Source organism: Microtus ochrogaster, unplaced genomic scaffold (assembly GCF_000317375.1).
Source record: "Microtus ochrogaster isolate Prairie Vole_2 unplaced genomic scaffold, MicOch1.0 UNK172, whole genome shotgun sequence".
Classification (NCBI taxonomy): domain Eukaryota; kingdom Metazoa; phylum Chordata; class Mammalia; order Rodentia; family Cricetidae; genus Microtus; species Microtus ochrogaster.
Window position 1 is genome coordinate 100,243 of NW_004949270.1, and position 16,463 is coordinate 116,705.

The window sequence follows — 16,463 nt, forward strand, 5'->3', positions numbered from 1 at the left end:
GTGTGTGTGTGTGTGTGTGCATGGTGTGTGCCTAAGTATGGACGCACAAAGAGGCCTGACGAGTGTCTCGGGTCCCCTGGAGATGCAGTTACAGGCACTGTTAGCCACCAGTTGTGGGTGCTGAAATGGAAGAGGTCTCATAACCAATGAACCATCTCTCCAGCTTCCTCAGCATCCTTTCTGTGGGCCTATATCACTGTTTAATATTTTCAACAGCCAGGACTACATGGAGGTCATATGCCAAGCAGTTTCTAGTAATTGCTCAATCAGTGTGAGCTACTGCTGTTTTTACTGTGACTAACACTGTTACTACAGACATGACGAATATTAGTCATTGACATTAACACCATCAGTGACATGACTAAGTGCTGACTAAATTGGCAAGTCCTGCCATGAGGAGTAGGGCAAGACTGGCCACTACCCAGGTTAGCGTCTGCATGAGAAGTTCTCAAAAGAGCAGATGGACCCCTTCCTGTGGCTGAGGCAGAAACCATTAATCTGTCCTTACATGCCTTAGTCATACCCATGCAGGGTAGATAGAATCCCAACTAAGGAAAAGCCACAGGTGGCCATCAACAGTTAGCTATTAGGTGACGTCAAACTAGTCTCTCAGCCAAGGGCAGTACTTGACAGTGTCTCTCTTCACTGTGTCATTTGGCACCTTCAATGTTCTGCTTGCTTCTGATGTTGCTGTTTGTACCCAAAACATCTGCCTAGAGGATGCTTTCACATGCGGGTCTTCTGCTCAAAGCCCTCCATGATTCATTTTAGTGAAGGTCCTATGAACCTTTCATGAGGGGACCCCTGGTAGCTCTCTGTCCTCTCTCCTGGTGCTCTTGGCTAAAATGAGATTATTATTCCAAATCTGTTTCCTCCAGTTTGACACATTTCCTCTTGGAGGGAGGAGGAAGACTTAAAAAGTTAATGGAAATTCAAGAAATTAACAAGAGCCAGGAGGCTTAAAATGTAACTAGATTAAGGAGAGCTCTCCTAAAGGAGGTGAACAACTGTGTGTGGTGTGTGTGTGTGTGTGTTGGAGGGCACTCCAGTGGAGCTGCCTGCAAGGTGTGCAGGGAGCTCTACAGATGCAGCTATTGAGAGCAGTCAAAGCTTCCTCAAAATCATTCATGCATAAGTACACCCAACTACTGGTATCAAGTTAGACTTGGGTAGATGCAGTGATATGCAACTAAAGCCTTTATGTCTGGCTTTAAGTGAAACGTATAGTAAGGCCTTTGTGTCTGGCTTTGAGAAAAATGTTTCAGCAAAGCCTTTCTACATTTGGGCTGATTAGTAGATGCTGTGAAATTATTTTGAGACTGTTTCAGCCTTGAAAAAAAATGTTCCGAGGGGGCTGAAGAGATGGTTCAGTGGTTAAAAGCACTGGTTGCTTTTCCAGAGGTCCTGAGTTCAATTCCCAGCAGCCACATGGTGGTTCACAACCATCTGTAATCTGTAATGAGATCTGGCGCCTTCTTCTGGCATGTGGGCATACATTATTTTGTATACATAATAAATAAATAAATAATCTTTAAAAAAATAAAAAGAAAAATGTTTCTCTGGAGAAACTGCACTTGGTGCTAAGTGAGAGCTGGCAGTTACACCGACCTTGGTCCTAAGACACTCCTGGAATACTTGGAGTTCTTACTTTTGATAATCAAAAGGGACTGAGATTTGTGTGGGTTGTCTGCTTTCACAGGCAGCAAAAGCAAGTTAACTTTGGAAGTTGAAGCCTTTCCCAGCTCCTATTAACCTTGTCTATGTTTGAACAAAGTAACTGGAGTGAAATAGCTGGGGGTCAGTCTTTCCCAAGAAGGCTAAGCCCTTCTTCTGCTCCTTCAGAAGCTCCTTCAAAAAATGAAGGCTTAGCATCTTAGTGAGTTTCTCTCTCTACTTTGGCACATACGACTGACATCAAACAATAGGGCGAATTATTTTTTCTTTCTTTTTTTAATTTATTTATTTTTGGTCTGTCATGTGTGCCCTGTCTGGGGTGAATGGACGTCTGCTTATGTCTACACTAGTTAGTTTTAACAGTCAATTTGCCACAAGCTAGCATCAGCTGAGAAGAAAGCCTCCTCTGAGGAACTGGCTGAACTGACTAGGTCAGGTTGGCCTGTGGGCATGTCTGTTGGAACTGTCTTGATTGTTCATAGAGGTGGGAAGACTCCCCCTGAATTTGGGCAGCACTATTTCACAGGGGAAGTACTGAATATTGTAAGTGTAGAAAAGGCTAGCTAAATACTAAGCAAAAGGTGGCAGCCTGCTAGGGTCCATTCATTTCTCTCTGCTTTTCATGGTGGATGCCATATGCCTGGGTGCTTGAGTTCCTGCCTTGACTGTCTGTCAGTGATGGACCGTGATCTGGAATTGTAAGCCAAATCAACGATCTCTCCCTTAAGTTGCTTTTGTTCAGAGATAACTTGTTGCAGAAACAAAAATTAAAATAGAACACCATTTCTTCCCCAGGAAAAGTCACACAGTATACTCTATAGGTTGCCACACTTGGTAGATATATTGTCTCCTCAGCATAAGGAAGAATTTTTGCCCCTTTTGCCTACTGCTGTGCCTATAGGGCATCCAAACTCCTGTACAGTGGTTATGGAGATCAGACACTCTCCTCAATTTCCTCTTTTCTTGCTGCTTCTCCCACTGGTGTTAACCCATCCCATCTACTCATCTCATCCTTCTCCCTCTCTTCTGCATGGCCCAGGCTGGCTCGGTCTCCATGGGATAGCCCACTTACCCCATCTGCCTTGTTCCTTCTATGTGAAATTGCTCACCCTCACCTTGTCTTGTTTGGTGGAGGCGAAAAGGGTTCACAAAACCCTTTACAGCCTTTACAGTACCTCCAATTCTCTTCTAATATCAAACTCTTTGGAGGCCATTGGCTAAATACGCATGGCTCCTCTACCTCTCATGATATTGTCATCTGCCTCTTGGACCCTCTGTCTCTTCCTCAGGGACACTCTTCACACACACGACCACATGGTCCCCTCTACTTACTTGGTAGCGTAACCCATGCTGAGCATGCGGTTGGTGAGGTGCCTGTCATCCCCGAAAGTGCAGTGGGTGCCCAGGAACTTCTGGTTGTACCAGGCTTCCAGGAACTGCTGCAGGAGATTGTTCCTGTACAGGCCTAGGTAGGATGGGGAGTACCAAGCATCAGCCTCTGATGTGGTTAATGTTGTGCTCAGTGCATCACTGTTTCCCACTCTGTGCTTCCTCATATCCATCCCAGTCTCAGCCTTGTCCTTCATCACCTCCCCCATACAGCACCAGTCTTATCTGAAGCCCCTGCCCTTTCCAATGTGTCTGTCACATGACCATGCACTGTAAAGTCACCGCTCCTCCCACAATGCCCCAGCATTCTCTATACCTTCCCTGTTCAACCTCATCTCCACCCCAACCTCATCTCTCTTCCACAAGCCCTTTTGCAGCAACTTGCCCAATCTGCATCCTTCCCCCTTTCCCAGCTTCATTTCTCTCCTGCAAACCGGTACAGCTCTAACACCATCTCTTCCTACTCCCCAATCTTATGTTGACTGCAATCCCGACCCTAGCCCTATCTTTGTCCACAACTTTACCTTGCCTCTGGCTCCCTTTCTCCCCTCCTTACGCCCCCACAAGCCTTCCAAGCCCCGCTTTCACTCACCCAGAGGACCACTGATGCAGGACACACAGTGGAAGTAGCTCTGACAAGCTCTCTCCACATTGAAGGCTACCCAGTATCGCAGGCTGCTCAAGAAGCTGACCCAGGAATCCAGAGGGTTAAGGATCCGCACATCACCCCCAACAGCCCCTACCCGGGGATCTGCATCCAGCACTCTCACAAGCTCCAGCAGTGCCATGGGGTCTAGCCTTGTGTCTGAGTCACAGACCTGTGAAAAGAATGGGACTAGGGTCAGACCAGAATCCTACACAGGATGGTCCTAGGAAGGGCTTATAGACTGTTTACACTACTCCCTGGACTGGGATCCTGGATTATATAGAAAGAGGACGTGAGCTTCACACAAGATGTGCAGGTGGTGTGAGCAGCTGCTTCCAGCTCCTGTGCCTTGACTTCCTGTCTGGTGAACTGTGAGCCAAAGGAAGCCATTTCTCCCTTAAGGTGTTTTTGTAAAGGTATTTTCTCAGAGCAATAGGAGAAGAAACTAAGACAGTAGCATGTTAGTGAATGACCACACTGAATGGATGGATGCGTGATGAATTAAAGGTCTGTATTTCATAGCCGAATGGGTGGCAGAAGTCTCAACATTGAAGGAAAGAAAGCAAAAAGGAAAGGGGGGGAACAAACCTCTATATAAAAAGGGTAAGCGAATGAATAAATAAGTGGATGAGGTCCACACTGGATGTATTGATGCCTGGGTGGAAAGAAGGGTAAAGGAAAGCCTTTCCATATTGCATGAAGAAAGAAAGTAACGTTATATCAAATGTCTTGATTTGTGGGTGAGTGATTGAGTGAATGAATCTTTGTATTAAATGGATGCGTAGCTGCATGAAAGGATGAATGTACGCTCAGAGTTTCCTTCTGTCTTCAGTGGCTACGTGAATGAAAGAGGGAATGAATTTCTTCAGTCAGTGTTGTGATTTGGATGTGAAAGTTTCCCCCTAGGTTCGTGTTTTTGAACAATTGGTCTCATAACTGGTAGCACTGTTTTGGAAGGTTGTTTGACCTTTAGGAGATGGGAACCAGTTGGTGGGTCTTCACCTCCTTTTCTCTTTTTGCTTCTTATCTGCAGGAGCAGTGTGACAACTTTCTCAAGTTCCCAAATCCATGTCTTTCCTATCATGATGGACTGCACCCTCAAACTGTGAGCCAGAATAAACCCTTCTTTCTCTAAGTTGCTTTGGTCTGGTATTTTGTCACAACAACAAGTATACAAATGGGTAGAGTGAATGAGCACTGTATTGGGTGTGTACACAAATATGTGTACCATCGAATGAAAGAATCACACCAAAGTAAGAAAAAAGGAAGAACCATTATATCAAATGGATGGATAAGATTGACTAAATATCCATATTAAATCAGTTCATTAATGGTTGATGAATAAATGAGTGAAATGGATGAATTAGAGTTTCTGTCTGAATGTGTGGTGAGTGATGAGGTAAGAAAGGATTTGAGCCTGGGGCGATAGCTAGGTGGATAACAGTGCTTGAGAACCCTGATTTGAATCTCAGCATCCATGTAAAATGATAGGTGTGGTTGCATATGCATGCCTGTAACATAGTGCGTGCGCTCTCTCTCTCTGTCTGTCTGTCTGTCTGTCTCTCTCTCTCTCTCTTTCTCTCTGTGTGTGTGTGTATGTGTGTGTGTGTGTGTGTATATACAAGAGGAACACTGGTTTTTGTTGATTGCCAACCTACATCTAAGTTCAATGAGAGGTCCTGTCTCAAAGGAATGAGGGAGGAGGGGAGTGAAAGAGCAGGACACCTGATGTCTTCCTCAGGCTTCCACAGTGCACACACACGTGCACACCACACAAACATGCATACATAAATAATAGAAGACAGGGTTGACTCTACATTGAAGAAATTATCTGCTGGAGGATAGACAAAAGCACGAGTAAGTATTGAAAGATTTCTTCACCGAATGAATAAAAAGAGGAAATGAAGCCGTTCTCTCAAATCCGTTTGATATAGCGTCTCCTGTTTCAGAGTGCAAAGCCTGACTTTGAACTTCTGATCCTCCCGCCTCCACCTCCCAGGGTCTAGGATGCAAGCAAGCACTCTACTCTTTCTGAAGTGGAGGGTGTGAGGTCACATTCACAGGAGGCACGGGATACCTTGCACTCACCTGCACGTAGTCCACGGAGTCTCCCAGAGCCTTGAAGGCCGTGTACATGACCTCGCGCTTGCCGCCCCAGCGCTGCGCCACGCAAACGCATCTGCGCGTCCTCACCAAAGCCTCCACCGCCAGCCGCCCGGGGTCCTCCGCCTCCACTTCGCGGTAGGCACCGGCACCCATTGCACCCGCCCCCTCTGCCGGTTCCCAGGGCTGATGATAGTTGCCGTCCCACACGTAGGTGGCGGGGTCCTCATCGGCGAAGACTTCTCGGAACATGTCTACCATGTACAGATCCTCCTCGCGGTTGCCGTCCACCACCATGAGGACGCGCAGCCGCGCGCGCGGGTACAGCAGAGCCCGCGCCGAGGTCAGGCACTGGCGCAGGTACGCGGGGTCCTCCTGGTAGGCAGAGATGGTGAGCGCCACGCTGCGTGCGGTGGCCTCATCCGGGAGTCCCTTCTCTGAGGCGCGCCGCGCCGCCGCTGCCACCCTCCGGTGCTCCAGGTAAGCGAAAAGGCTCTGCGCCACCAAATGCGCGCTGAGGAAGGCCCCGTAGAGGCCGAAGGCCAGGAGGCCGTAGTGATCCGAGGCTAGAGGGACGCCGGCGGCGTAGGCCCAGGTCATGAGGCCCAGGATGAGCAGTGCGAATGTAATCGTGAACACCCGCCGAGCCAGGCCGGAGCAGCGACGTGCTGCCTCTGAGGGCTTCGTAATGTCCTGTGGGGAGCCAAGGAGAAGGATCAGTCCTGAGGGCTTTCTGAAGATGACTTTATTTCTGGGGCTCTCTCGTCTAAGTTGGATAAGAACATTACAGTACTTTCAAATGATCTGTCTTATGTTTTAAAGGTTTGTTTATTTATGCATTTTTATTTTATTCGTGTGGGTGTTTTTCCCCCATGTATATGCCGGTGCACCATTGTACCCGATCCCCATGGAGGCCAGAAGAGGGCCTCCTACGCCCTGGAGTACTTGTGAAGTCTTTTGGCTTCGCAATAGCAAGTGCTATTAACCTCGAAGATAACTATCTCTCTAGCAGCCCAGAGGTTCTTAAAAAGATCCCCCTGAGCACCACCTTCGAAGCAATTATCTTGGCTTACTACCTGATTTTTATTAATTGCTTTACCCCCCCCCTTTTTTTTAATAGAAAGAGTCTGTGTAGCCCCAGCTGGTTTAGAACGCCCTATCCTCCTGAGTGCTGGTAAGACAGGAGTGAGCCACCAAGCCAGGTTTTTACATGATGCCCTCTAAAGTAAGCCGTTATGCCTCCCCTCCTCCAGCGTTAGCATCTCTTCTGTACAAAAGTGTTACACAGTGCAACTTCCCAGGCTTTCCCTGTGTTTGTTAGTGGCCCATAAAGTGGTGCTGGCTGGTGGGATGGCTCAGTGGGTGAAAAGTGTCTGCCTCCAAGTCTGACAACTGAGTTTGATCCTTGGAACCCTCAGGATGGAAGGAGAGACGAGAACTTGCTGTGCTGTGACTAAAACACATGTGTTTGCATGCCATCACCCAAAAAGTAATTTTAAAAATTGGAAAGAAATGAAGTTAAGAATAACCCAACAAAAGTTTCTGTGTCAAGACACTAATACCATGTACTAAGCAGTTTATACCAAATATGTATCAAGTGCTGTTTTAACCCTTTTATATGAACTTGTTTGTTTTAGATACAAGGTCTCCTGTAGCCCAGCCTGTCCTACATATAGCCAAGGATGACTTTGAACTTCTGAACCTACTGTCTCAGCTTCTGGAGTGCTGGGATGACAGGCATGCAGCACCATGCCCAGTTCCTGCAGTGCTAGGCAAGTGTACTACCAGCTGAGCTATACTTCCAACCCAGGTAAGTACTCTCTTTTTTAAATTTTTTTTTATTTAAAAGGTTTTTTTCCTTTTATATGCCAACCGACCATTCTCCCTCCCTCCTCTCCTCTCACTCCATCCTCATCTCTCCCCTCACCCAAACACCCCCCATCCACTCTTCAGAAAGGGTAAGGGAGTCAACAAAGTCTGGCATATCAAGTTGACACAGGACCAAGCCCCTCTCTTCTGTATCAAGTCTGAGTACTGTATCCCTCCATAGGGAATGGGCTTCAAAAAGCCAGTTCATGCACTAGGGATACACTGCCAGTTGGCTGCAAAGACTGCCCAAGCCACAGAACTGTCACTCCCTTTCAGAGGTTCCAGTTCCGTCCTATGCAGGTTCCCCAGAGTCAGTGAGCTCCCACTTGCTTGGGTCAGCTGTCTCTCTGGATTTTTCCACCATGATTTTGACCCCTTTGCTCATGTAATCCCCCCTCCCTCTCTTCTGGACTCTGGGAGGTTGGCCCAGTGCTTAGCTGTGGGTCTCGACCTCTGCTTCCGTCAGTTACTGGATGAAGGTGCTATGATGACAACCGGGTCAGTTACCAGTCTGATTCAGGTATGTGCTCTTATCATCATTTTCCAGGCAGAGCTGCTGAGTTACAGAAATTTAAACTCCCAAGATTATACCTAAGGTTATAGGATTTGAACCCAGGATTGCAGTCATTAATTACAGTCTTCCTAGACTGTTTTCCCCTTCCAGGAGAGACTCTAATGACAGCACTTGCAGTCATAGTATAGATAGCAAAACAGGACAGTCAAAAGCTTGTGACAGGTGTGCAGCCGCAGGTGACAGAATGGCACCTCTGACTTCCCGAAATCCTGATGTGTGTCCCTTTCCCGCTATCCAGTGACTTGACTGGGCCATGTTTATCAGTAGAGGCTGAGAAGGGTCTCTGTCTTCTCATGCATAAGATGGGTAAGTAGTTGCTTCCCCAGCCAGACATTGTTCTACAGCAACCCTCTGCAGTGGGTACTCTTGCTGTGCCCTGTTACGGAGGCAGAAAGAGATGAATTCTCTCACTAAAGATCAATCAGATAATATGCAGAGGATTTAGGGCTCAAACACAGACAGTCTGGCTGCTGTGCTTCCTCCAGCTTAGGCTATCAGTTCCTACCTACCACACTGACTGCAGGATAAGGCATCAATGTAAGGTAGGTCACACTGCCCACAGCTGAAGTGCAGCTAGTCTGACCAGGGTGTGAGTTTTTAATCTTAATTTAAAATTTAGCATTAACAGGCTGAGAAGATTGACTCAGTGTACACAAAAGAGCTGAGTGCCGCCTGTAATCCCATCCCCAGGCTGGCAGACAGGTAGATGCCTGGGGCTTGCTGGCCAGCCATTATAGCTGAAATCTGTAGGTACCATGTTCAGTGGGAAGCCTATCTTTAAGACAAAGAGTATAGAACAGATAGAGGAAGACATTAATGTTGACCTCTGAACTCCACAGGAGTAGGCACAGCTGAACCTATACAACATACACACAGTCATTAAAATGAAAAACCTGGTGACATAAGCCTGTCATTCTAGCTACCTTTGAGGCCAAATGATATCAGAGGGTCTCAAGTGTAAGGCCCACCTGGTTAACTTAGTTCTTAACCCTCTTTCAAAATAAAAATGAAGAGGCCAGCAAGATGTCTTAGTAGGTAAAGGTACTTGCTCCCAAACCCTAGGTTAATGTCAAAAACTCAACACACTCTCTCTCTCTCTCTCTCTCTCTCTCTCTCTCTCTCTCTCTCTCTCTCTCTCTCTCTCTCTCATATATTAAATTATAAATGAGTAATTTAAATATATAAATTTAAACAAATATTCCATTTAGTCTCATTCAATTATTGAAAAACCTCTAATTATGCCTTGAATAAGTATGATGCATGACTCTTCTCTTTTTAACTGTAAATTTTACAAAAGACTAAGCCCAGGTAAACCATTTTTTTCATACACAATATATTTTGCAGTCTTAGTCTGGGGTAGATTAAAAAAACCAAAGCTTTCACTAATATTTTTGTGTTAGTAATATTTTGAAATACTTTGTTTTCTAGATAAGATTACATGAAGTGTAGGCTGGTTTTGACTTCACTGTGTGACTGAGAATTTGTTGAATTTCTTCTGATCCTTCTGCCTCGGTCTACTGAGTGATGGCTTGACAGCGGTAAGCCACCACATTCAGTGTATTTGGTGCTGGAGTTTACTTGCACCTGGAGCTTTGTGTATGCTGAGCAAACACTCTACCAACTTAGCTACATCCTAAGTCCCTGAAACAATCATGCTTCAAAAACATTTGTTTGCTTATCTATCTATCTATCTATCTATCTATCTATCTATCTATCTATCTATCTATCTATCATCTGTGCATGTATGCACACACATATGCCATGGTGTGTGACTGGCAGTCAGGGCAACGTTCAGGAGTCAATTCTCATCTTCCATCACGTAGGGGAACAAACTCAAGTAATCAGGCTTAACTGCAAGCCCCTTTCTCTTTGAGTCCTCTTGGCAGCCCCAAACAACCATATTTTTAAAGTATACAATAGTGGTCAAGACACAGATTTCTACTACCACTTATAAACAAATATCTTTTTACATTCCCAAATTATTTTAAGCTGAGAGGGAAACAAAAATGTTTTGTGGAGCGTGAAAGTTACTAGCAGTTCAAAGGTCAGTGTCCTTAATGTCGCACTTCTCATTCACCGCTGTCTGTCCTGACTCCACAGTAGAATAACAAATGAGGATATACTCTGCTGTTTGCTAGAAAAGTTTGCAGTCATCTCACACACTGAGTTGATGCAAATAAGTTACCGAAATTAATTTCATTTAAAAATTAGTTATTTCTTTGTTTATTTTGTGTGTGGGCATATGTGTGTCACAGGGTGTGTGTGTGTGTAGGTTGGAGGACAGCTTTGGGACTAGGTTCTCTCTTCCTACCCTGTGTCTTGGAGACCAAACTCAGATTGTCAGGCTTAGAAGCAAGCACCTTTCCTTCAAGAGCCATCTTGTAGGCCCCTCTTTACTTTTTCAAGAGGTTTTAAAAATCGTATGTGATAATCCACGTTATGTTTCAGACAGTAGAGGTGAGTTAGGTATTTTGGGGATTTTAAAAGAAGATGAAGGGTTTCCCTGTGTTGTCCAGACTGGCCTCAAACCCCTAGACCCAAGAATTTTCCAGTCTCAGCCTCCCAGGTATCTGGAACCTCAAGTATGTGGTATCCAACTTAAGACAGAACTTTTAAATACTCAATAACAATTATTCTTTCTTTTAGACTCTTTTATTCCTGTCTTTTTGTCTCAAACACAGCTCTGCCTGGGCTCCTGGGGGCGGCTCAGCTGATGAAGACACGGACACCTCCACCTACAGCTGTACTCGCAACTTTAAGAGCCACACAGAACAAAAGCACCCATGTTCCACAAGACAACCTCATATACCATGTCAAAGGCTGAGAATGGGGGTCCAGTGATGCAACTCCCACTAATGGTCATGCAAGGCACCTGAGGACACAAGCCCTCAGCATGAGGAAGAAATAATATCAAGACAATAAACAGCATGCCAGTAAACACCACACAGCCACCAAGGGTCTGGGGTGAAGGAACGGAAATAGGTTTCAGAAGAAATAGTCAATAGTTCAGATCAGTAGTTACCCACAGTTTAATACAGTTCCTCATGCTGTGGTGACCCCCAAGCTTAAAAGTATTTTAGTTGTTCTTTCATAACTAACTTTGCTACTATTATGAATTGTAATATAAATATCTGATATACAGGATGTATTTACATTGTTGCAAATTGAGCAAAAGGGTTATGACCCACATGTTGAGAATCACTGGTTTAAGTGGATGCCAGCCATATGACACTACTCTTTTTCGAGGTCAAGAGAGGTTGAATGTTGGTGAATGCATGTAGTTCAGCTAAATAGATTCTGAACTCATTAAATTGAAACCGAAACGCATGCATTACACACATGCAGTCTTCTTTAGGAACACTAGCATGCACTTATAGAATCATAGACGTGGATGACAAAGGAAGCTCACTCCACCGCACATGCTCACTGAATTCATACAGTTGCTGTCACAAGTAGATACACTCACATACAAACACATTTTCAATAGTCCCCGATACACATGGTCTCACATATGGTAGTAATTATCCTTTGTGGCTACAGACACACACACAAACACACACACACACGCACACAAGTACATACATGTCTCATGGCTGTGAATACTGATGGATTCTCTCCTCTCCGGCTTGCTCTGCAGTCCGTGTGTGTCTAGAGCTAGCTGGAGGGGGGCCATTTGAAGACCAGCAAATGCGGGGGTGGAGGAGGGTTGACGTCAGCCGACTAGCCTGTCCAGGGGCTCTGAGGTCAGACAGTCCTGTAACTCCACCCTCTTCGATTCCCGGCATTGCCCCATCCCCCTCACCAGATAGGACCTGTCTTCACAGCCCCTCAAACTGGCTCTTCACACCCCCTTTCTTCCAGCCCTTCCACTCTGTTTTCTCTTTCTCTCCTTTTCCCTTGCATTGAGTTCACTTTACCTTTCATTTGTCCTATCTGTATATCCCTTTCCACCTTCCCCCCATGTCTGTCTTCCCCATCTCCCTCAGCTGCTTCTCTTGTGTCTTGTCTGTATTTCTGTCTCCATCTCACCCCATTTATCTTATCACTTTCTATCACCCACACTGTCCCCCTGTCTCCCTGCCCTGCCCACACACCTTCTTCTTCCTCCTCACTTACTCCTCATCTCCCCAGAGCCCACCTTTCTCTCTAGACTCTGAACAAATGAGTCTATGAACAGGAGCACATATCAGCAACTGGCAGATAAATAAAGTGCACACACACGCATGTCTGTGGGTGTGCCTGTGTTGCTGGCGTGTGTTTCAAAGCAGCCTGGAACTGCAGCCAGAATTGCCTGCTCTTTGCTGGGCTGATATCTGTCTGTCTGTCTGTCTGTCTGTGGGGTGTGTGTGTGAACACATATTTGTCCCTGTCAAGGTCTTACTGGGGCTGAGGACTAGAATTCTGGGGTCTGTCTTCTGAGGGACTTCAAGTGACTTCCGGGAGTGGTCTGGGCTGAGGTGTTGTGATACACCATCATGGAGACTGGGTCAGAACACAGCTGCGATGAGATGGGGTACCAGGGTGTATGTACCTCAGCCCTTTGTGGTCAGAAGGCCAGTGATCCCTGTTACTCTTTTATATTCTTTTTATAAGTTTTTTTTTGTTGTTGTTGTTAGCTCTAAGACTATCCTTCTCCAAGTTCCTCTCACTGTGCAGCAACTGTCTCTTCCTGCATCCTTTTGTGTGGTGGATACTAATAATTTCTATTATTTCTCTCTGTCTCCCTCACTCTCTTTTGCTCTCTCATTTTGTGCTTTACCCCCTGACTTTATTTCTCTACCCATTTGTATTCCATTTCTTCCTCTCCTTTCCTATCCCAATCTTCCCCTCTGATGTCTGTTACCATCTCTCATCTGTCTGCCTGCCTGTCTGTCATCTCTCATCTTTTAATAATCTACCTATGTGTATCTATCATCTATGTATTCCTTTATCCCTCTATGTCTCTAACTATCATCTGCCTGCCTGTCTCTTTGTGAGACTCTCTCACTCCCCCGCCCCCCCACCCCGACTTTTATGTCTCTCTGGTTTTCCTTTATCCTGCTACTTTATGTCTCCTAGTCATTCAGGACTTTCCTGAACAAAGCCAGGTTCTCACACCCAGCTTGTGAGAACTTTGCTAGACAGGGTGTAGGGGCAGTGCCTGGTTGGGCCTTTGCTTGAGCCTGGCCACTAGGGAGAAGCTCCCTGGTGGTGGGAACCTGGGTACCACCCACCCATTAGGGTGGGGCAACCTGTGTCTGACGCTTTTGCCGGGAGCCTGTGATGCTTAGTGTCTGGCTGTGTCAGGATGATGGAGGCAAGCCCAGAACAGGGAATAAGAGGAGTTCCTGTGGCTAGGAAGGGATAGCCCAAGCTCCCTCCTCCCAGGAGCTGGGCATTTGACTGCCTAGTCTGAACACCGCCCTGACTGGGTGGAGCAGCTGTATAAAACCAGATGTTTCTAAAACCAGAGTGTGCATGAGAGACAGACCAGGGTTTCAAACCCTGGGGTTTTTCTCAGCCAGAGTACTAGAGATCTGGCCACAGCCACGACTCCCCCTTCAGACCCAGATATCCAGGCCTGAGTCTCCTCTGTTAGATCCAGGGTTACAGGACCCTGGCTCTCTTTCCCTGGTCTCAGGATTCCAGACCCTAGTCTTCTTCTCTTAGACCAGTATTTAATCCTCCGCCTTTAGATTCAGGAGTCTAGACAGAAGCCTTTTTCTCTCAGAAAAGGAGGTTAGGCCTAGCCCTCCTCTCTCAGACACAGAGGTCCACTATCCCATAATTCCTTGCAAGCATAGATGATCAGGATTGAATGTAGTAAAGACAAGATGACAAAGACAGAGGAAGCTGAGCACGGTTGCCCAATTCTCTCCCCTCTGATGGTAGCTTTTAACTGGTGCCTGCCCTGAGTCTACAATGACCTTCCTTCTCCAGAAGGGTTATTATTTAATTTCATGATGAGAAGACAGGGGAGAAAGGTAAGGGTGGTAGCCACAAATGGAGAAGAAACAGGAAAAACATGTGTTCTTTGTAGGGTCAACTGATGGGTGGGGCCCTGGGCTAAGTGATGCCAGGCACACACAAATGACTCAGCAGGGGGCCCTGCCTCCCTCTGAGGAGATGCCATTCCCCTAGAGGAGACAGCTGTGTAAATAGAGGACTGGGCACTGATGGAGTAACAGTTCCACCCAACTGAAAGGCAGGAAGGGCTTCCTGGAGGAGGTGCCCCTGATCAATGAGGCATTATGGGAGTGGAAAAGGAAGAAGGGAAAAGGCATCCCAGGCAAAGACATGGTGTGGCTAGTTGACAAAGCACTCAGTGAGAGGTGCTGTGGAAGTGCAGAGTAGCTGAGAAGTAATGAGATACGTAAAGGTAAGATTACTTTTTAAATTGCTTGGAGAGATGAACAAATGGCTCAGTGGTTAAGAGTGCTTTTTTGCACAAGATTTGGGTTGGGTTCTGAGAACTCATGTCGGGTGGCTTATAACCACCTGTAACTCCAGCTCTAGTGTATCTGATGCCTTCTTCTGGCCTCTGTGGTCACCTATACACATGCAACATACACATAACAATACAATAAATCTTTTAAAAAGAAGGCATGGGCAGCTGCAGAGATGACTCAGTGGTAAGAGTACTTGCTACTCTTGACAAGGAACTGGGTTCCGGTTTCCAGCACTCCCATGACTGCTCACAATTGCCCATGACTCCAGGTCCAGTGGATCTGTGCCCTCTTCTGAACCTTTGTGGGCACTGTAGGTACATGATGCACAGCCATATATGTAAGCCAAACACTTATACACATAAAATCTTTAAAAATGACTTTTAGATTGAAAGGCAAAATTATATATTCATGATGAGGATTTAGCTTGGTTGGAGAGTGATTGCCTAGCATGCATTTAGACTGTGGGTTTGATATTTAACACTGGGCATGGTTCTGTACACTTGCAAATTCAGGTGTACTAAAAAGGAATCATGCAGTGCAAGGTTCTTAGTGTGTGTGTAAGACTGGGTGCTATGTATAATTTCAAGTATTTGGGAAGGGTCTTGAAAATATGCTCCCTAGCCGGGCGGTGGTGGCTCATGCCTTTAATCCCAGCACTCGGGAGGTAGAGGCAGGCGGATCTTTGTGAGTTTGAGCCAGCCTGGTCTACAAGAGCTAGTTCCAGGAAAGGCTCCAAAGCTACAGAGAAACCTGTCTTGAGAAACCATAGATAGATAGATAGATAGATAGATAGATAGATAGATAGATAGAGAAAGAAAGAAAGAAAGAAAGAAAGAAAGAAAGAAAATATGCCCCTTAGATAATTGGAGGCATAGTTTCTCATGAATGAAAAATGAAATAAAAGGAAAGAAACATGATTGCTTCCAGTTAAGATGGAGGAGAATGTTTATTGTGGATAAAGGGGGACAGACATAGTCAGAGGCAAGGGCATCTAGGAGAGCCCAGAGTGGCCATGACCCTGAGCCATGTGAGAAGAAGAAGAGGGGAAGAAAAATGGGGAGAGGGGAGGAAAGTGTAGCAAAAGAGAATAGACAGAAAGACCAGATAACCAAATGGTTGTATTATATAGGGAAGGGCAGCCCAACCTCTGGGCTGGAAAAGTTTAGGGGAAGGGTATGTCCACCAGGAGGGCCCTGAAACAGATAGGGCTTGGAGAACCAAGTTCACTTTGATATGGTAAGTAGGCACCTCAGCCTCTTGTCCTGGGTTTGAAACCTGACCTCTCTTAGCCCAGGTTGGGCTCTAACCCAGATAACTGAAGATGACACTGAATTCCTGATCCTCACGCCTCCACTTCTCAAGCGCTAGGATCGCAGGTGTGTGGTAGCATGACTGGTTTATGCAGTTTGGGGGACAGAATCCAGGACTTTTTGCATGTTAAGCAAACACTCTGTTACCTGAACTACAGCCCCAGCTTAAAGTAAGAGACATTTGAGTTTCCTGGAGAACTAAGGATAAATGCCACTGAAAAAGTTAACTTGGAAAAAAATCTGCATCTTCTTAAATGCTGCTGTCTATCTAGGTGGTTACTCTGTAAAGTGTTATGACTTGGAGAGGAAATACTCTGAAAAAATCCAGATACTGAAAAGGAGAGGTGGAGGGAGGTATCTCTCACAGGGTCATGTGCTTGAACACCTAGTAACCAGCTGGTGGTGCTGTGCTAAAGGTTGAGGAGCTGTTATAGAGTGTGTGTGTGTGTGTGTGTGTGTGTGTGTGTGTG

The 16,463-nt window shown here is 46.0% G+C and overlaps 1 protein-coding gene across 1 annotated transcript in view; it reads right to left on the minus strand.

Annotated features, from left to right (window-relative positions):
- The window catches only part of Has1 (hyaluronan synthase 1), a 10,497-nt gene extending 1,709 nt beyond the window's left edge, over positions 1 to 8,788 (minus strand). Inside the window, exons 1-4 of the mRNA XM_026778471.1 lie at positions 8,765 to 8,788; positions 5,798 to 6,604; positions 3,656 to 3,881; positions 3,007 to 3,139 (exon numbers count right to left, since the gene is read on the minus strand). Coding sequence (XP_026634272.1) covers positions 3,007 to 3,139; positions 3,656 to 3,881; positions 5,798 to 6,604; positions 8,765 to 8,788 — 1,190 coding nt within the window. The remainder of the gene's footprint in view (positions 1 to 3,006; positions 3,140 to 3,655; positions 3,882 to 5,797; positions 6,605 to 8,764) is intronic.
- Between the last annotated feature and the right edge of the window lie 7,675 nt (positions 8,789 to 16,463).